General features: G+C 38.5%; 1 protein-coding gene across 3 annotated transcripts; it reads right to left on the bottom strand.

Annotated features, from left to right (window-relative positions):
• Positions 1–814: 814 nt before the first annotated feature.
• LOC105397171 (sprouty-related, EVH1 domain-containing protein 2) lies at positions 815–19261 on the bottom strand. Of its 3 annotated transcripts, none has more exons than XM_048632296.1 (12): positions 19057–19261; positions 13459–13598; positions 12768–12898; positions 11813–11981; positions 10126–10211; positions 8806–8932; positions 8359–8456; positions 7927–8005; positions 7281–7383; positions 6736–6847; positions 5314–5417; positions 815–4407 (listed from the first exon to the last, which is right to left on the bottom strand). In XM_048632296.1, exons 1-12 carry the CDS (start codon positions 19074–19076, stop codon positions 4284–4286), a joined length of 1293 nt encoding a protein of 430 aa, XP_048488253.1. In that variant the 5' UTR covers positions 19077–19261; the 3' UTR covers positions 815–4283. The 3 variants fall into 3 exon arrangements, with proteins under 3 accessions (XP_048488253.1, XP_048488252.1, XP_048488251.1); XM_048632295.1 differs by having other exon boundaries at positions 5314–5405; positions 10126–10253; positions 19057–19259; XM_048632294.1 differs by having other exon boundaries at positions 10126–10253; positions 19057–19258.
• Between the last annotated feature and the right edge of the window lie 1963 nt (positions 19262–21224).

Here is a 21224-nt window from a genome sequence, read left to right as displayed (position 1 = left end):
TTAACTGTATAAAAAAACTGGATCTGTTGACGAAGGGCAGACATAGTAAAGACATCAATTTCTCTTTTTGGACGGCCAGTTCTGTTTCTTCCAGGAGTTAGAAATATTCCACATTTTGCCCTCTTTGGCACGCTGGTGCGATATAATCAATAAAATTAAATAAAAAAATCATTTTGAGTTACACAATGCCCCCCAAATTCACACAATGTGAATTTAGTAAGTAAACAAACATATAATCTTCAAGTATCAAAATGTTAAGGTTTGACTCAACTGAAACCAGATGAAACCTACAATCAGTGGTATGTAAACAATGTTCAACTTGGTCTCTAAACCTAGGTTTATCGATAAATGAAGCGTTGGTACTAATAAAAAATGAGTTAAGTACTACAATTTGTACAATGCTACATACCCGTCATAGACGCTGTACGAGCGTAAACATCCTCCAAATTCGACAAAATGTGTCCAGCTTGATGTTCCGCTAAACATTGTATTAAACTCGATAAATAACTTCACTAGCTTGACTACCAATATTTTTCTTCATCTTCCTAATTGCAACCAAGCGTAAATTGTTGCTTTTATCTAGATTATTCTTATAATTAATAAGAAAATTCAAAAAAACAGCCAACCGCCTATTGACATAAACAATTGTTATGACTTTTATGTTTCTTTTCTAATGATGCCAGGCTCCTGAAAATTTTAGTTCCTCAAACATTGATTTCAGGACTTTATAGTTTCACTGTAAGTAACATTTTATATTTTAAAGCTCATCTTAGAATAGGTTAAGTTAGGAGGAAAATTTAAAAATAAAATAAGATTTACCCTTAACTGTAAGATTATTTATTATTTTTTAATATATTCATACATTTATTTTAAACAACCATTGGTGGTTGATTCCAACCATTATGTAATCGAATGTATACATAAAACTTTGGTTTGTATTTATAATTTGTTTTGAGATTAAGCTTACATGTAAATACATTTACATACAACACTAAACACTGATATTTTTAATTTCATCTTAAGTAAATAGGTACATTCATTTAAATGTGTCAAGTCTCTTTGAATTTCTAAAACATGATTTAGAATTCCAAATACATACATATATTTCATCAGCTATGTGTTTACAAAACATTTAAAATACAATTTCTTAAGTTTAATACAAATAAACATTTAATACATTCACTTACTTGATACAACATTTTGATTTTAATTTCAATTCTTATAAGTAGATAAGTATATCATAACTATGGAAGTAAATGAATTGTTAAATATAAAAAACAAGAGTTGGTTTATACTATAACCAGTACGCTACTGGATGATGTTTTGGAGTTAAACGCAGTTTTCGATCCTGTCACTACATTTTGCAATCGTGATATAATCTAAGATAAACATCACTCTTGCGATAAAATATAAAAATCCCGGTGTCTTCTTCAAGTGAGCCCTTTGCTTAAAGGAGATTTCGGGAATTTATATTTTTCATATAAGTACTTATATATTTTTTTTTTGTATAGAGTGGGAGTGTTTTCCAAGTATGGTACAGAATTAAAGCGTTGAACTAACTCTTGTTTTGAGAGAATTTAAAATTTATTTATAAGTACTATAAATATTTTACAAAAAACGATTTGGTCATTTCCTAAACAAGGGATTTGTTGAAAATAATGGATGATACAAAAGTATGGTAGACAAACATATCAAGTAAGTAGGTTTATGAAAATACTTTTAAGATAAAATAGTAAACAGATGTTTTTTTTTTGCAAAAATCTATGGAAGATAATACTTTTTACAAATAAGATTTATTATAATCCTCATTTATTAAGAGAAACATTTATAAACGTTTGAAATATTTTAACTTTCATTAAGTAACACTAACAATAAATACTTATGCAGTTCAAAGTGACATTACAATTATTTTAAATATTTACGCCATAAATACTGTAGCTGATAAAAATGCAAAAAATAGCTAAAACTTTATTGTAAAAACAATTAATTATATTACCACACTAACTCTAATTACGGAAGTAAAAATAGTTAGATAGAAAGATGGAAGAAATGAAATGCATTTGTCGAAGCACCAAGACAAAAGTATAATAAATTAGTTGTAACTTGTAAGTAAATATAATTTTGTCAAATGTAAAAATCTTAAGTAGAAGCAGTAAACTAAATATTTATAATAATTTATGCGAAAGGCTAATACCAGATATGTCAATAAGAATAAGCAACATTAGCAATATATTCTTAGTAGACATTTATAACGTAACTAAATAAGTCTCACAAGACTGATTATCACGTAACAAGTTACCTGCTAATCTTTACGAAATCAAACTAACAGTGGCAAGCAATAATCACTTACAGTCATAAATTTAACTAGGTATAACACAGATTGCTGATTACAAAATAGAGCCAACGATATTTAAACATTAAACAGATTAAAAAGCATGGCCAGTTTTTTTCAGATTTCGTGGAAGACTAAAACCAGGTAAAACTTAAATATAATTTTATAATATGGCACGGTAAATACAACTGACACTCATAATTTTAACTGACACTTGCAGCTATTGGATTGATTTATATTCGCGGAACCAATTTGAATTAAATATTTTAGTGTATGGGTAAACCTATACAAACGTTTTTATCATGAATACAGGGTATAGTTATGTGCAAACTTTTTGGGCAGAAGCCAAGTTTAGGTGTCTAGTACAGAATGGGAGATCGTATGCTAAGTGATAGATAATCTGAGTTGAATGTGATTGGTTAGTCACTCAATCTATTGCCCCACTACGCTAAAAACGTGCCAAGAAGTTTGCCCATAACAGTACACGAAGAAAACTTATATGATGATGTGTCAGTAAACAGGTCTACTTATGTTTGTCATGGTTTTTAGCAGATCTTGTTCCAAAGCTAAATATAAAATATAATTTATTTGTGTAAAAAAAAATATAGCTTACATTGTTAGGACCAAAAGGAACCTTGTAAATGTTGATAGATGGAAAAGTTTATTTGATCCTAACGTCAGATGCAGAAGCAAATACTTAAGACTATACAAAAAACGATTTCATTATTTCTATAGTCAAAAAGGATAGACATTCTTCATCTACACCTATAATAATAAATGAGACAAATGACTTCACACTGAGTATGTCCATTGCATTTCCTTCACAATCTTGTCCGTTCTTAACACTTTTCACAGTCAATTTTTCAACTACACTTATCGATTTACTGTCCTTTTGTTATCATGTAACTATTTCTTTAACACTTTCGTCCAAATAGACTCTACACGAGTCATCTAAAACTATTTCAACCAAAGAGTCCAATATCTCTTTTTCCGTCATTAAAACCACATCCGTTTAGAAATAGTTGTACATGAGCACTCTTCTTTGACTTACAACACTTCCAAAGCATTTCCTTTTTTAAGACACATATGAGGGTGTGCCTTTGCCAAATCTAATCAAAGTCCTTTCAAATTTTCGGGTCCATAATCAAGCTTGTTTAAAACTACGCTTTTAATGGCAAATACCGCTATAGCAGTACCACCATTGTAGAAGACACAATAATAAAATATTACGCACATTAAATTTTCAACTTTAAATTTTCTAAATATAAAAACATTGGCATTAAATTTAATTTTACCTTTGCGATGTCACAATAAGAAAAAGAAGCTTAATTACGGATTACTCTTAATCGCTATTGGCATTGGTTATTTATTCAGCTTTGCCACAGCCCTACTCATGTCACTGGCTTCTTCTTGGTTGTTCGTAAACTATCGCTTCTGTGGTTATAGCCTTCTGTGACCCTTCTTCATTGGATGGAGTCTTATTATCTTCCTCTTTGACGGATGCAACAGCTTCAACCTCTTTAGCATCATCATCGTCAATAAATTCAACATTCTCTAGATTATCTCTCACCCTTTTCAGGTTATCTGATAAGGTGACCTCTTCATACCGTTTACTATCTTTATCCACATCATATTCGTTCTCACTTGACAGTCGTCTGTAGACCACTGCTCCGCTTGCTGTTCTACCACCCCGAGCCAGCGCTGGCTCGTCCGGAGACAACCTATCCCCTGCCATCCTGCGAGCCACTTCTTGATCACTCGCTGCTTTTTTAACCGTCTCTTGTCTCGGAGACCTGGTTCCTTCGCTCAAACAGGACCTTTTAGATTCTCTAAGCCTATCTCTTCTTATAGCAGTCATTTCCATCTCAGCGGGTCTCCGTTCAGGTTGTGCAGAACATTCCCTGGGGGTGAGTGTGGGTCCGGGCTGGTTGTCCGGACCCTCCCTCCGGGGTCACTGGGGGCTGTGGGAGCCCCCGGCGAGGTGCGCGGCGCGGGCGGCGCGGTGCATGCACTTCAGAGGTGCGTAGCAGCAGAGGCAAGGGACTAAGATGCTTAGGAGCGCTAAGCCGAGCCAGCTGTGGAGTGAGGATGTTTGGTTAAATATTATTCATTTTAATATACATGGGAAGGAGTAGAATTTTACAGGTCTTGTAAATACCTACTTTAGAAAAGTAATTCACAGCCATAAAATGCAAACTTATTGCACACTGATCAGCCTCTCCTGTGTCCTTTGCTTTGTCTTGCAAAGTTTGCTCAGACTCACAAACTACCTTTACGCATTCCATTAGTGTGAAATGTGAGATTCTAGTTTTAATTACGTAACTGTTAAAGTTTTACGGAGAGAATTCCGGGATAAACATAGCGTATGACTGTGTCTAATCCAACCTGGGCGTCAGCTCACTAAGTACATGCTAATTTTTTTTTAAATGTTCCATTCGTTTTCATATAAGTAATTTAGTAGCATACGTATACTCACAATTCTGTAATGCTGTCCATTTTTAGCAAACTTTCTCTTTTACATGTGACATAAGTGTAAAACGTGATCTATAAATCCAAATCTATCTCACCGTTTAGCACAGTTGTAAGTCACTTCGTCGCAGGCGCAGGGTCGCTGGTTGTAGTCTCCCTCCGAGTCGGACATGCACACAGCGCCACTAGCGGCGCCGCACGGAATTAAACTACTATACTCCCGAACTTAGCATAATGTGACTAAAATAGCTCCAATCTTGTCTATTGCCAGTAATTTTGAAAGTATCGGTGGATGTTTGTGAGCCTTTTACGGAAGAACGGCTGAAGCGATTTTGATTAAATTTGGTCTATAGGAAGTTGACATCCTGGATTGATACATAAACTAATTTTCAACCCCGAATTTCCACCAGAAACATTAATTATGATAGTATTACTACTACTACTATAATTAATTGTCATATAGTTACCGTTTAGAGTGTGAAATGTGATATTATGCTTTTAAGTATAGTTACCGTTTAGCGCAGTTATGTGTCACTTCGTCGCAGGCGCAGGGTCGCTGGTTGTAGTCGCCCTCCGAGTCCGACATGCAGTGGTACAGCAGACACTGCGGAGGGAACTGGGGTTTATTCAGTAAACAATGTCTAAACTCCAGTGTTAGTTGGTTAGGTTAGGTTAGGTTAAGTGCCAATTTCTCCACAGTCGGTTAGATCGTAACCAAGGAAAGGATGATGAATTATATGTGATCTCCATATTAAATTCTTGTCAAATGTGTCAAAAGTCAAGCAATAATCCCTGGTTATGCTCTAACCTACTATGGGGAAATTGGCACTAAAGGTGAGAAATTCGTAAGTAAAGAATATTGGGGGTTATTCAGTAAACAATGTCAGAAACTCCAGTGTTAGTTGATTAGGAAAGGTGAGAGGGTTTATTAAGTAAACAGTGTTTAAAACTCTAGTGTGAGGCCTGGTTTCACCATACGCAGTATCTCTATTTAGTCTGTGGTTTCACCATACTCTGTTAGATCATTAACACCCCTGTTACATTATAACAAGGGATCAGTAGTTGACTTTTGACACATCTGTCAAGAATTGAATAAGGAAATTTGATTTTAGATGATACTTGAGATGTAACTGGGGTGTTAATGATCTAACAGACTATGGTGAAACTAGGCCTTAGTTGGTTAGTGAAGGCTAGGAGGTTCATTCACTAAACTATGTTTAAAACGTGAGCAATAAGGTTATCGCACATATAAACGTAACGTAAAGGGATCGCCACGCGCCAGGCGGTCGCGAAGTCGCATTCTACTGGTTGACTCAAGAAAAAGAGGCGATCCCTTAACGTTAAGGTTATGTGTGCCGTGACCATTAGTGGGTTAATAAAGGCGATAAATTCGTAAGATTAAAATATTTAGCCTTTGTAAAATATAAAATGAGTCCTGTGACGTTTGATTAACACATGCTTATGGCAGGTGAATAAAGAATGTTTTCACTTGAAAAAAAAAACAAATTACAGATAAAATGTACCTATACATTTGACAGCTATCATAGGACTCATGATAAATTTTACAAAGTATGTCCTGAAAATTGATATGTACAAAGGATGTTGCAGAAGGGACATGGTATACCGAAAGGGGGTTTCAGGGGCTCATTCTAAACATATTTTATTACAGGACTTCTGGACATTTCAAATTTTAATGTACAGTGAAAAGCGGGTGGTTCACTTGCGAGTCAACACTGATTACCTCTTCAGGGTATTGTACGTAAATGATCTAATAAATGGTCTAATGGGTCCACCAACCCGCACTAGGCCAGCGTGGTGGACTAGGCCTAAAAAGCCTTCCTTCATTGGAAGGAGACCCGTGCCCCAGCAGTGGGGACGTGATGGGTTGTGATGATGATGATGATCTAATAAACTATTGAGTGAATAATACATACCTGTGCGCATTTGATGCAGGTCACGGTGTCCACACAGCTCCGGCAGCGGTCGGGAGAGAACTCGCAGGCGCCGGGCCGGTTCGCGCTCTCTAGATACCACTCGTGGCAGTGTCTGTGGACAAGTGTAATGTTTGTGAGTTTAATTGTGTGTCGTTAATTGTGAAAGTGAGAAGAAAGAGAGAAAAAACATTAGTATTTGGCACAAGTGAAGACTGCATACTACACCTAAAAAATGTGCACAAGTACAAGTTGCATGTGTGTGCGTATGTTGCATATCTCTCTTTCTCTCTCTCTCTGGGAGTGTGTGTGTACCTGCTGTGTATCTCTTTCCTGAATTTACGTAACATTATGTATACGGGGTGTCGAATATGTTACACGTCACAGTGACACTGGAGGAAGGTTAGCGTAAGGGCACCAAATATACCTAACATGGCCCAGTAAAAGTGGCATGGTTTTCGATTTATGGCGAATGAACTAACCTACTTCCAGTGTCTCTGTGACGACGTGCCACTCATGGGCACCCTGGACAGTATCAGAATAGTTACCTGCACTTCAGCCGTGCCTGGAACTGTTCTGTGCGGATGGGTTTCTTGTCCGGCAGCGGCGGGGGGTCGCTGAACGCAGTCACGGCTCGCTTCTTCATTGAGCCTGGAATTAAATGTAGTTAGAATTAAATATAAGTGGGTGCGGAAAAACCAATGATGTCAAAAAGAAGGATACGCCCGTCAGAAAATTTTGCCTAAAGAAAACGCCACCCGCGCGCTGGCCCCAATTCAAACAAATTTAATTAAGTATGACAGATACCTATATGAGATTTTAGGGCCAACGCGAGGGTGCCATTTTCTTGGCGGACCTTACGCAAGTAATATTGTATAAGTCAATAGGCTTCTTCATTGAGCCTGGAATATTGTTGTTAAATATTCATTAAAAACTGAATGTTGGAGTGAAATATATCATAATGTAATGGGGGGTTAACATGGTATACGTTATTGGGGATTCTATACATAAAAAAAAATACACAAATTTAAGCCAGAACTGTTCAAATTCCCTTTTCAATTGGCAGATATTGACCTGATCGTTATTGTACCTTTATCTATGGTCTTTCTCAAATTTCTTACCTAACCATATTTTTTTTGTACAGGCTGTACTAATATGCTTATTGTGTTTAAATATAACAGTAAAATTACTCACCTGAGTCCTTCCTCATTAGCGGTGGCTTGGTGTTGGGAGACCCCGAGCCCGGCACCTGGGGGTAGGTGTACTCGTGATGCTGGAATTAAGAGAAGACAAATATTAAGACATGGATATACAGGATGTTGTCGAAGTGGTAAAGGTAAGATGATAGGGGTGACTGAACTTTTGTACTTCTGAACAACTTTCAAGTTTTGAGAATTCGAGTAAAAAATATCTAGTTAGGGTGCAATATATGGTAGTTCCCATGGCATGAAATACAAAAGTCTCTTTAGAACGAAGTTCATAGAATGGAAAAAATGCAGACATTATTTTCGTTATTTATTTCGTTTATTTTCCAAATACATAAAGTTTTCCATTCTTCATTTTTTTTTCGTTGTATGTGTGCTGTGAACTTTATCCCCTAAAAGCGATATCTTCCAGTAAACTCACCGCTGACAACTGGACATAAGCGCAATGGTCAGAACTCCCGTCTTCAGCACCCATCCTCTCCCCCTCGCCCGACCCCCCGTATCGCTTCAGTGATGATCCTGGAATTTCATCAAAAACTGCTTAGCAACGGTGAAATTATCTTTGTATATGAGTTGGTTGTGTTAAGAATTTACGAAGAAGAAATCGACTGCGACTCCTTTAGCTTATAAAAAGCTATAAGTAACCCTGTTATCATCCTATATTTTGACGTCTGTAAGTGTAGAAGACCAAGGGAGCTTTGCGATTTTTAATAACGTGACCAAATCGCACTAATTATTACGCTTGTGTGATAAAAGAAACGCAGGGGAAATCACTTTACAGCGATATTTTAAAATCGAGTTTCAAAAAGAAAAATCCTAGAGCGCGCTTGGGCTAAAAGCTCTAAGTCCGGATCGTATGTCCACTCACTAGGGCTATGCCGTGGCAGCGTGATGGCGGACAGTATCGGCGTCTGGTTGATGTCTTCGAGCCGCCTCTCCCGCGCCGCTGAGGAACCCTCTGAACTGGACCGCGACTCCGACGGCAGGTTGAGACACTGCAATTTTTGGTGGTTTATGGGAAGCGCTCAAGATATGGGAAGTCTGATGCCGAGTTGGAGAAAGGAACAGCTAGTGTCGGCATTAAAACTATGTATGTCCGTTTCTGACTGTTATTGTCAAAGCGAGCCATTTAAGGTAAAGTTACTTTCTGCAACTCAGCGTAGATAAGACTACAGTGGCAGTTAAAATACCAGAAATTTACTTCTGCTAGTTCACATTATTATATGATTAACTGTATTTTTTGTAACTTTCACAATGATGATAACATGCTGAAATGCTGATTGTATGAAAAGCAAATAGTTTTATCTGACAAAAATAATCATATTATTATAACTAAGGTACATTATGTAGGGCGCCGCATTGAAGGTTTGGTGTTATAAGTTGTTGGGAGGTTTATGGTTAATTGAATTTCAATGTGCTAAAGTGCTAATCTAAGCTTATGTTAAGTTAGTGTTAAAACTACGTTAACTACGCTTCTATTCAAATACTTGTGTTTTTTTATTGACTGTATTTCTTTGTATTATCCTGCTTACTTCCTGGCAAATTTATTTATAAATTTAACTGTAATTTACATTTTTAAGCATATCAAATATTCTTATCAATTTTACCAGTCTCTTTATAATAAAAGACTAACTTATTTATTGCTTAGTATTTGATACGCTTCAGACAGTAGTGGCTGGATGAGGAAGGCCGAGGACAACAATATGTCAAGCAGTGGAATTACCTGATGATGGCGGTTGTGAATAAGGCATTCATCATGAATTCATAACAATGTTAAATGGAAAATATGAATAAATGACTAAAATGTTAGTAATAAATTTTGAAACATAATTTTTGTATTAGACCATGCACTAAACCGTAAATAAATTTTAACCAATCTAATGACGGGATAGTTTTATGAAGTGCCGCGCGAGGCAAATTTAAGAGCTGTGATTGGACAAGCGCATGCATGCATCAACCAATAACAAAACCCATCAATCCGCGATGGTTGAAAAATTTCAGAATAATCCAGAAGAGCCAATTGAAAAAAAAAACGCTATAACTAATTCTTTAGTTATCCTGCATCTCTATTTGAATGACCGTAGAAAGTGTGACACTACGACTGTGCACTAGCAGATTTGAATACATTACACGGAGCTTTCTAAAGTATTCTGAATTTCGGTCGCGCCTCATGACTTTCCAAGTTTACCTCGAAGATGTTGCCTTCCTCATCCTCCTCTCTCTCTCTTTCCTTCTCCCTCTCCTTATCTCTCTCCTTCTCTTCTTCGGGTTTGTCTACTTTATACGCGTGAAGACACGGCCACGCCCCGCCCAGACCTAGATGAAAGAAAGAGACAATACATTAAGACATTAACTAATAGCCGGTTGGACTCCGGCTTGCCGCGGGTACTAACATACAGTCAGGGGTTTGCCTCGCGAGGCAAGTTGAGCAATGAGCTTCCACCGTCGACAATAACGAACAGCGAACACCGAACACATCGCACTTACCAACTGCCAAAGAAGAAGCCTCGAGAGTTCATTCGGGTCTAGCATTTGGCTCGCGAGGCAGCTGCGCTCGTTTGAGAAGTGATGTTTGGCAGCATTTCTTGAGTGAATTTTTAATTATTTTTTTCCAAAGTCTTTTACTAGTATCGGCCGAAAGTGTTTCAGAGCCAGTCCTTAGTTCGTACCACTTTATCACTGACATTTGAAATCCTTAACCAATGCCCAGGTTAAATAGACACAATTATCTTAAAGTTACATAAACAGCGAATAGGCTACACATTTAGACACTTTTTTTTTGTTTTTTTTTTTTTATATTTTAAGTTTAATGACGTGGAAATAGATGAGTGATGTGACGACCATGGAGTGGATTTAGATTATACAAAAAATCTTCTACGGCATCTGCCTCCTCTTTTTTTATAAAAAAAAAATACTCACCATGTACGAATAATCCACGTAACAGGAGGGAAGCAAAGAGAGGAAATTGAGACAAATTAGTTTCATTAATAGTCTAGAAAATTGTTTTAGAATAACACCAAATTATTTATGATTAGGTACACTCACGTCTTTGATACACAATAATTTGATGTTTATCAAAGATACATAACGTAGATACATAAATACACGCACTAGTTGAATTCCTAAGGGGGAAGGCAGACGAATATTGCTGCATCCATTTTATAAATTTGCTTTTTTAAAATAAATTTTAAATAAGCTGGCTGATGACATAAGCTAGAAATATGCCGAATAAATATTTTTATACTTTGTGACAATCGCAACGCAACGCGAGCATATTTTTTTGGCCGTGAATCGAACTTTGGACCTACACGAACCCGACGACGACATGAACCCATATACTGAAAGTATATAATAATATATGTACCGATATAAATATAAATTATCTACCGTACATAACCAAATACGGGCCGGATTTGTGCTTTAACTTGTGTTCGACGTTGGAAGCGTGGAAAGCCGTTGGAAATAGCCTGTGGGAAGCCGTTCGGGGTGGCGACTAGAAGAGGTAGAGGCCTATAGGTATCCTACAGTGGATAAAAATCTAGTCTAATAATCTAATCTACCTACTTGGATTATGTTGAATGAAAAACACATGACCAATTCACCTCCAAAACGAAAAATCGATGGCAATCTGACAATTTATTAATTGTGAGTGACAATTTATTAATCTACCACTATTAAATTAGATCTTCAATAAACACTAGCGAAAAATGGGTGCAGAAATGTACATCTGCCAACCCCTTAGCGCCTCACAGGGGTAAGTGATTATATTAGTAAATCTACCTATTACATTCAAATAAAAAAGGGTAGCTTCCAATTTTTTCAGCTACCTACAGCAAGCCCACTGACAAAACCGTTCACGCGTTCACACCACATACCTTGCAGCAGCTCCTCGATAGCGGTCCGAACGCCGCGGTCGAAAGCGCGCGCGTCCGCCGCGGTCTGGAACGTCAGGCCGTAACGCTTGTCATCCGTCACCCAGTGGTGGAATGTCGGCATCACTTTGTTGTACTGGAAGTCCTTCTTTATGGTGCAGGATAGGACCTCCTGGAAACGGGGGTTTGAGGTAAAGGTGCTGGTCTGGACATACGGTGTTTTGTGGAGTGCCATTTTAATTTTGTCGGGTAACGGTTGGATGCATTGTGGTTGGTTAATGTGACTTCTTAATTTGACCGGTTATGCTGAGTGCTTGGCTGATAGTTTCACACCGGTGATTTTTGCTAGGGATGGGAAAAAACAGTGTATCGAACTATCGATATTTTGTCTGATATCAAAACTAATATTTTAATTGACACATGGCATGAACCCAGAAGGGGTATTATCACTTTTTGTAGGATATGAAGGATCTCCTGGAAAGGTTTTTAGTGATAATGGTAGGTATTAAATAATAATTAACTGTGGGAAAGGGTTCGCCATAAACTTATAGAACCTATTTATTTCATTATTAAATACCTAATTATGAATAGATCACTTTCACTGTTCAATAAAATTATCAATAAGTATTCACTGTTAGCTCTATACAATTAGATCGAACATGACAGGGAAACATCCTCACCATACTATCATCACTATCATTTAATTTTAATTGTAATGTTTATTGTTTTTTATCTGGTGTCAATAATGCTTTTTCATTCATTTTTCAAATTCAAAATTCAAATTCAAAATTCTTTATTTGTATAACATAGGTAGGTAGGTATTGATTACATAGTTTTTTACAGTGTTTCTCTATGTTATGTCGTAAGACGTACTAATTTTTCAATGCATATACACAAAAAATATAAAAAAAATTTTTTTTTGAAATTTTTCATTTTCATACTTTGAACACCAACTCACCGTATCATCGCTGATGCGCACCCCGTGTATGAAGTACTCGTACTTCTCCCTGGGCGGCGGCGCGAAGCCGTCTGGGGAGTGGCGCGGGAGCTGGGCGGGCGCGGAGGTGGAGGCCGAGGCTTCATCGCCATCTGGTGGAAGGAGGTTGGTTAGTAGCTGTTGGTGTTTATGGCAACAAAGCGGCACTAGGCCAGCGTGGTGGATAAGGGCTTAAATCCTTTCTAATTGAGAGGAGGCCTGATCCCCAGCAGTGATAGGTTGGATGATGAGGACAACAGCTCTAACATCGACACATTAGCAGTCATCAATCGTTAGGAAGTCGTTAGGTAGTCATGGCTTTTCTTTATAAACATATGTCAGATACATACAAGTAACGTCAGCTTGTCTATTCATGATGAGAAGCTCGAAGATCTTTGTTTGAACATGAAACATCTAACCGACCTGGGATCGGCAAGCAGATGGGGAGACAATCCTACTTTCTAAAAATATTATAGAAAGTTTGAGACTTTATTTGCATATGTTCATACTCAGCCATGGGAAAATTTTGATAAAAAAATGGTAGGTAGTTATGTAGGAAGCAGATATCCTAGAATAAAACACAGCCTATTTTGTATCCTTCTTTTAAGACTTAGTTCACTGGAAATGGTAGTAAGTACTGCAATAAAGTGATAAAACATAAAACTCAACCCACCTTGAGCCCCCTGCGCGGCGCGGTCCACCTTCCTCTTCCCGACGCACACGTTGGCAAGCCCGCCGCCGCCCAGCGCCAGCCAGCCGCCCGTCGCCTCGTCCCTGCACATCACTTGTGCCCGCACCCGCACCAACCATGTCCTGGGAATGATGATAACAGTCAGTCAAGTGACAGACTGAGCTGTAGGCTTAGCAAAGGCGCAAGACGCGCACGCCAAGACGTGACAAAAGTTTTCCGCCGCGAGCGATCTCGAGTCGAAATTGGATTAGCAAAAGGTCCAACACCAGGTGGCGGTCCACTCACTGGGTTGGGCAAGTTTAACAGATTCAGGGAAATCAGAGGCCAAGCTGTAATATTATTATGCACTGAATGTTGGATTGTCTAAGAGATTGTAGGATAGAGGCAGGGGCGTATTTACCCTAGGGCTAAAAGGGCTACAGCCCGGGGCGGCAGGCGGCGAAGGGCGGCCCAGGGGCGGCCGGCAGGCCGCCCTTGGGGTTTTCGTTGGAGGATTTAAAAAGTACAGAACAATATTTTAGGACGTAAACCTAGAACTGCCCTGAGCCATATTTCCACATGTTAATTTCATGTCTTAAGCAAATTGATTTGAAGTATGAAAGGCGGCCTTTGTTCTTTTCTGAACCGGTGGAATAGTTTAATTTTTTTCCGCCTCGGTATTTTTTTGATGGAAATCTAAAGAATTTTTTTTGCCTTACTCAGTCGCCCTGCACAAGTTTATTTTTAAACGTTCTAAAATGTACTCGTCCATCCAGTTTTTTTTTTTGTAAGGATGATATCATTATCTATACAAATCTATCACCACCTTTTATGCAACTGGACGAGGCCCATTTTACCCTTTTGGGTGCACCTGTGTTGCCAGAGGGGTGCCGAAAATGAAATGAAATGAATGAATGAAAATGAAAAGCGCCAACGGGATTGGGATGAGGAGATGTGACGGGTCACGGTAGATGCGCTTCTGGCACAGACTACAGGCGCGGAGGCGCGGTGTCGCAGCCGGAGCCGGGTGTTTGTATTGCCATCGCCGCAAATGGGACGTTGCTGGATGACGATTATCTGCGCGTGGCGGTGGCGCTGCGCCTGGGCTGCGATTTGTGAGCCACAGTGGAGTGACGGTGGATAAGCTAGGCCGGCATGGCCTCCATTGTGTTCGCAGCGCGGGGAGGCTCTCCCGGCATCAAGCAATTAATGACATCGTCCGTAGAGCTCTCATCAGGGCTGGCGTTCCAGCGGTTAATGCCGTAGTGACGGGAAGCGCCCGGACGGTCTCACTTTGATTCCGTGGGAGAGGGGCCGGTCCGTGTTATGGGATGCGACGTGCGTTTGCACATTTGCCCCATCCCATGTAGGCCTAGCCTAGCCTAGCCTAGGTAGGTACTCTACGCTGACTGCTATAGGCAGGCTCTGGGGCGGCGAAGTAGTGGAACAGAAGTCGGAATAGGATTCATTTTTCCGGTTAACGTGGCGCAGAGCGTTCGAGGTGTATGTCTTGGAACTATATACACTATATATCCCGTGCGTCCTTGAACCTCCTGGTTTTTTTTCGGACCGACGAGAAGCGCCCTGATGGCCTCACACTAATTCCTTGGAAGAGGGGCCAATGTCTGGTTTGGGACGCTACATGTGTAAGTACCTATGCCGCCGCTCATCTCGGCAACACAATTCGTGCTGGAGGAGCTGCTGCCGAGACAGCTGCAGGGGCAAAACATTTAAAGTATTCTAATTTGAAAGCCTCTTACAGCTGTCGAAGCAGCAGGTTCCTGGGGAACAGAGGCTTTATGCTTCATCAGAGAGCTTGGCAAGCGCCTGAAGGAAAAAGGTCATGATGCTCGCTCTGGGTCGTTCCTGGTTCAGCGCATTTCGTTGGCGATACAGCGCGGTAATGCGGCTGGCTTGTTGGGCACTTTCGAGCCAGGAACGATACGAGGCGGCATCTTTGACTAGTTAGACTAAGCTTAAGGCGAATACTTTGAATTTGTAAAATTTTATCTTTTAGTTCAGTTTTATACAATACAATAAAATTCAAATATTCTTTATTGCACACCAAAAAACCTATCTAACTAACTAAATACCTATCTCTATCTCCGTCCGGATCATATTGAACATTGAAGCTGATTTAACTAATAAAATTGATTAAGTACTATGATGTGGGTACTTAATATACAAGTTTGTTACGAGTTTTGTACAAAGAAAAAAAAAATATTTTTTTTGTATTTTTTTTTTAATTTTTTGATGGGCGTAATTTTTTCTCTATGTTGATGGGGCGGAAAACTACAGGAGCCCAGGGCGCGCAATCTTTAAATACGCCCCTGGATAGAGGTAGGAGGCTGGATCTAGTTCCTCTTCAGTGTTCACTCTGGAGAACCAATAAAGGCAAGCCAGAGATGAAGAGCATGACAGTGTTTGCCCTGCCAATCGGATGGGTGTGGTCAAAACTGCTCAAAAGCTATTCAACTAACCTAATTAAATTATCATTCTAATCCCTCTCTCAAATAGCCGTGATGATGCTGTGATATGAAATGAAAGGTATAGCGATAAGACAAGACTGGATCACTATGGTAACTATCAGGATCGGATTTGGTATTAATTATGAATGGGATTACTTGAAAATTAGATTTATTAGATCGCAATGAAAGAAGAAGATTGTTAAGATCTCAAAGAAAAGGTTATCATTATCAATGATCAGACGTTAAAGTGACCATTATAGCTCATTGAGTTAGTAAGATGAAATGACAGATAAAGGATGGGAAAACGAGGCCTGGATTGGAATGTACACTATTAAGCACTTAACTTGAACCAAAAAAAGGCATTTTGTGGGTTTATTTAGTAGCACTAAACCACCTATCTGTTCTGTAACACGAAGTGTATTGTATCAATACACCAAATATCGATAGAAAACTATCAGACATCACTAGTTCGGTAGTTCAGGGGGTCACTCTATGACGATAAACCAAGTTTCGGATCGGTGCTGCGCGAGCCATGACTCTATCTCGTTGTATTAAACGTGCCGATTGCACGACAGCTCTCGTTCTTTCGCTTTTCGTCAGTATAGAGTAACCTTCCTGATCCTAGAGCCTGAGGGCGTATGTAACGCGAAAATATTTTCCCTGATTTCACCGAAAATAGAATTGTCAGGAAGGGCGGGCGTTTAGGGTGCAACAGTATTGATTCTAAAGTGATACAGTGCCACAAACTTATCTGTTCCGGTGACAGCTCACGTAAATGTGTAATATTTCTTCATCCTATAAGATTTTAAGTTTGCCCGTAGTGGTAATTCGCTATTGTGGTTTTAATAAACCCATCTTATCTATATCAATATATAAGTAATTCATTAGTAAATAATGAGATATGGATCAATTTAGTTAGCTCTCACCGGAACAGATAAATTTGTCGCACTGTACTGTATCGTCACTCTGTCTACATAAAGGGCAGTGGGTCAATTCTCAACCAGTGTAGGTACCTACCTATCGCGAGATTGTTTTGACAACGATTTTCGGATTCAAAATGTTTTTATTTGGACACTAATTACTTCGTAATTGTAAATGTTTTGACTTCCCGATAGAGCCCCCGGGTGTAGGTAGGTAATTAGGGCTAATTAGGGCAGCCAATTGAAAAAAATACTACTACTTCTGTAATAAATAAGTTATTTTTGGATGGGTAAAGTAATCTATAACTACCTAACACCAGCTTACACTGGACAAACAACCTAAAGGTGCTTCGCCCATAGGAAATATAACTCGAAATATAGAGAATTATAGAGAGAGGCCTCTTTGACGCCCCCTCGACTCTTGTGCAGTGAGCCCAGCGCCTAACAGAGTCTGCCAACGCTAACTTTGCAACCGACACAAGTGCCAACACCAAAAAAAGTTTAAAATGGCCACATTTTATTATTTTGTAATAGGTGACTATAAAAACTAATGTTAGTAACTTTATGTTTCTGACTCCACTATGTGGTGTGACTTTTCCTCCTTCATTGATTTAGGAATAGTAGTGAAAGAAATTGATATTTTAGCCATAGTTGCCAAGTTAGCATGGTGTGCCTCTAAATATGGATTGCCGAGGATTATTTCTTTTCACTGAGGTGTGTAAGTAGGTGTAGTTGCACCAGGCTGACTCAAATGGAAACTTTGTGCATATCCCCTGGTCTAAATTGAGTTCCTCAGCATGGACCATTTCCACACTACTATGTCCACTGCGGGTTGGATCAATCTAGGTAGATATGGTTTTCTTATGGTCCTTATGTACTTATTTTATTTATTTTATTTTTATTTTATTTTATTAGAAGAGAAAACATACAGTGTATATTCTTAAACTTACAAATATAAATCTATATCTAACACACACACCAGTAAAGTTTTCAAAAATACTTACTTATGAAATAAGTACCTTGAGCAGTGGGTGGTGGCTTATGATTATTTATTTTTTTATTTTTATTTATTTAATACTTAACTACTTTATTGCACAAATAACAGATTATAATAGATTATGTCTTATACTTTTATTAAATTACTCTAATTTCAATTGTATTGTTGGGTACCACCCACCCACAGTCAAATTTGGCATTTTGTATTTGCTCTACAATACTTTGGTCACCGCGCCTCTTCATTTACTTAGTAAAATAAAATTAAAGCTCAAACTTTTGAACCTGACCGTACTATATCTTTCAAAGGATAGATCTTTCTTCCAATTCACAAAACATAACTAAGAAAAAATTAAAAAGACATAATTTGTGAATCCCGCAGTGAACAGAAGCGCTATAACACATTGATTTGATGATTTGCAAGTATGACCTTGTAGAAGAAGGTTCTTAGCAATCCATAGATGTAAGTAATTAAGTACTGAACTCTACTATCTAAATTAATACTATAAGCCAGTACCAGTACCTAAATCCTCAGAATAAATTTAAGCTATCTTTGCGATAATCTTTAGATTTCCGGGGCCATTTTCCATAATTTCAACTAGTTAACTCTAAAGCTCCAAATTATTTTGTAGAGCCACTTAAACTCAGTTTATCCAATAAAAGTGGCTGGCTGGATAGTGGCTACTCAAGGTTTTAATTAATTAAAGACAGTGTTATCCTACTTTACAATTTACCACTGGCAGCTGAGTTTTAGAAAAAATATACTTGAATTAATGTCTCTACATTCTCTATGTGCTGTCTTTTCTTTCTTTTCTGAACCTTTTTGGGCTATTCCACACAATGACAGCATTTAAAACAGCTAATAAAACAATGACACACAATTCATTCAGCTTTAAGCTTACTGAAAAGCTTAGCTGCAAATGACCCCGAAAAGCTGTATTGTGAATGAACATCGTTTCTCATTGATTATAGCAGCTACCTATACACACTGAGCGAAGGGCGGCGGTCATACATGCAACCCCTTTTATTTCGCTCATAACGACCTACTATGGGCATGTTAACTTAAGGGCTTTAGTTGTGAGGGTGTAGAAAGCTTATAAAGTCTTGATAATTCCTATTTCACGTCCCTTGGGCGACGGAAGATGGCCGGGGTAAGGCCCAACCTAGCGAGAAGGGCGAAGCTCTGGTGACAAAAACTGAGTAACAAGGGGTGTACTTACTCCTCATATCCCTCGGTCATGATTGGAAATGAAGAATATCTTAATTCCTAGTAGCCACTTCACAGATTTCACCATTTTTCTGACATAAATACATCAGATTTACTTTCGAACCGTTTTTGTTCGGCCCTTCGACGGGCCTCACAGCGCATGCGTAAGAAAAACACTCCGGGTTATTCAATGAAAGGCGCAAGTTTAGCAAGTTCATCGTGCAGGTGGCGCTGCAGTGGCTCTACAAAAGTCTACAACCTCCAAATACGGCTTTCTGATTCGTCGAGAGCGCCACCTGTCAGATTGCGACCAATCACTGCGCAGAACACCGCCCTGCCACCAATAAAGTGGCTCGATTGAAAATTTTAACCCAAACGCGGTTTTTTCAAAAATGTATGTCACGAATAGGTTTTAGGGCTTTCACGTAGGTACTTTTTTCAGTCACCACGAATTTTTATACACCGTCACTAGAACTGTAACTCAATTAGCGTTTATATCCCGATTTTCGCTCAATATCGCGACTGAGGTCCGTCAGAGCCGAGACATGTGCATCGTTGGCGGTCCAAGATGCGAATAACGCGAAACTGGGTCACGGCGGCCTCACCGAAACCTTCCCTGTTACTGAATGGAGCTCGCTCGCAATGGGCCCTACCCCGTTCATGCAACGATCCATTGAAAAATAAATAGGTCAGATCATTGCAGCGTGCCCCAGTTGGGGACCTAGATGCACCATTCATGGGGAGCGCACAACCCCGTTCTATTTATAGCTGCTCTCTATTTCGGGCCGGTCATTCGCATCTGAGTGCAGCCTCCATAAACTAGGTTACCTGATTTTCTCTTTGTTGGATATCTCCCGATGACGTCGGCGTACATGGGCTGACGTAGGCAGGGACCTTTCGCAATATAATGTTTAGTTGAGGACAAATATGGCGGACATTTTGGATTTTTTATGAATTAATTATTGATTTTCGACTAAGCAAATAATTTATGTTGGGGTGCATGATGAATGAAATTGTGTTGTGCGAAGGTTGCGTTGCGTTTCTTTGTGTTTTGTGTGTGATAGATTTAAATTATTGTTATGTATGTTACAATTTATTCGTAAATAGAGAAGTACCTACCTTACCTAACTAAAAAAAATGTGATAGCCCAGCCTTCCAAAATTGAATACAAGTTAAGTTAGGAATCAAATGTTTTTACGTTTAGAAATCGTTTGGATATGTAGTGTAGGTAGGTTGTCGTTTTTTTACGAAGGCGCTATCTAGGTCAATGAGGGGACGCCTATTTAGGCTATTAGGTAATTTGTCAATAGATAAAAGCGTGACGTAATCTTACGTATCCTCGTATACATTACAAGGTGATGGCTATAAATAAACCTCTTTGTTGGAAGATAAGTTAGAGTATGGATGAACTTAGATTGTAGGATAATACTAGTCTATTCTACTGTCTGTGGTTTGTGAGTAGGTTTTAATTAATATAATTAGGTGGTAGATGTTTAATTATAATTAGTTAAGTAATTAATAATATTGATTGGTAGTTACCTAGGTGCTTATGTGTTTTTAAATAAGTACTTATGTACTTACTAAATTATTATTTTTCCAATCCCATTGGAACTTTCAAAAACTTGCGCATTGCGCAGTGGCTAAGCGCTCGCCAATATGTAAAAGTCCAAGATTCGATTCCATGCAGGGTTTTATAAAAAAAAATAGGTAAGCATACAGAATCAGATATTGTACCAAATGGAGTGAGTTGTACCTGGACTTTCAAGTCCCTTATGGGGTAGGCAAAAGTGCTGCATCCAGTTTTTGCTGGTTTCACGTTACTCCCAACTTGGGTTCAAACCCGCATTAAGTGCGTACCTATAGTTACCTAGATATTAGGTGTTAATATTTATATAATGAGTAGGTATAATTTTTCTTTCCAGTATTTTATTGTAAACTGTGCGTACCTTTTTGTTTGCGATTTATTTTGATTGTAATACAAGGTGTATTCTTATTATGCAAACAGGGGTCTCACCGTCTCACACAAAAATCGTCATAGTTAATTATATTTTCTAGTTTACCACAAAGGGTTTCGTGATTTTTAAAATATTTATTTTATACGCATAAGTAGTTAAAGTGTGGTAGACCCCTTTCAGATATAAATACCATTATGCGAAATATAAACAATATTAAAAATTAAAA

Source organism: Plutella xylostella, chromosome 31, assembly GCF_932276165.1.
Source record: "Plutella xylostella chromosome 31, ilPluXylo3.1, whole genome shotgun sequence".
NCBI classification, from domain to species: domain Eukaryota; kingdom Metazoa; phylum Arthropoda; class Insecta; order Lepidoptera; family Plutellidae; genus Plutella; species Plutella xylostella.
Note: the sequence above shows the minus strand (reverse complement) of the source record. Positions and strands in the feature narration are given on the sequence as shown.

Coding starts and splice junctions, on each gene's coding strand:
- LOC105397171 (XM_048632294.1), bottom strand. CDS start 19,076: ATGACCGAGGGATATGAGGA. Junction 8,006..8,358: donor CTTATGTCCAGTTGTCAGCG/GTGAGTTTACTG, acceptor TCTTAATTCCAG/CATCACGAGTACACCTACCC. Junction 7,384..7,926: donor GCTAATGAGGAAGGACTCAG/GTGAGTAATTTT, acceptor ATTTAATTCCAG/GCTCAATGAAGAAGCGAGCC.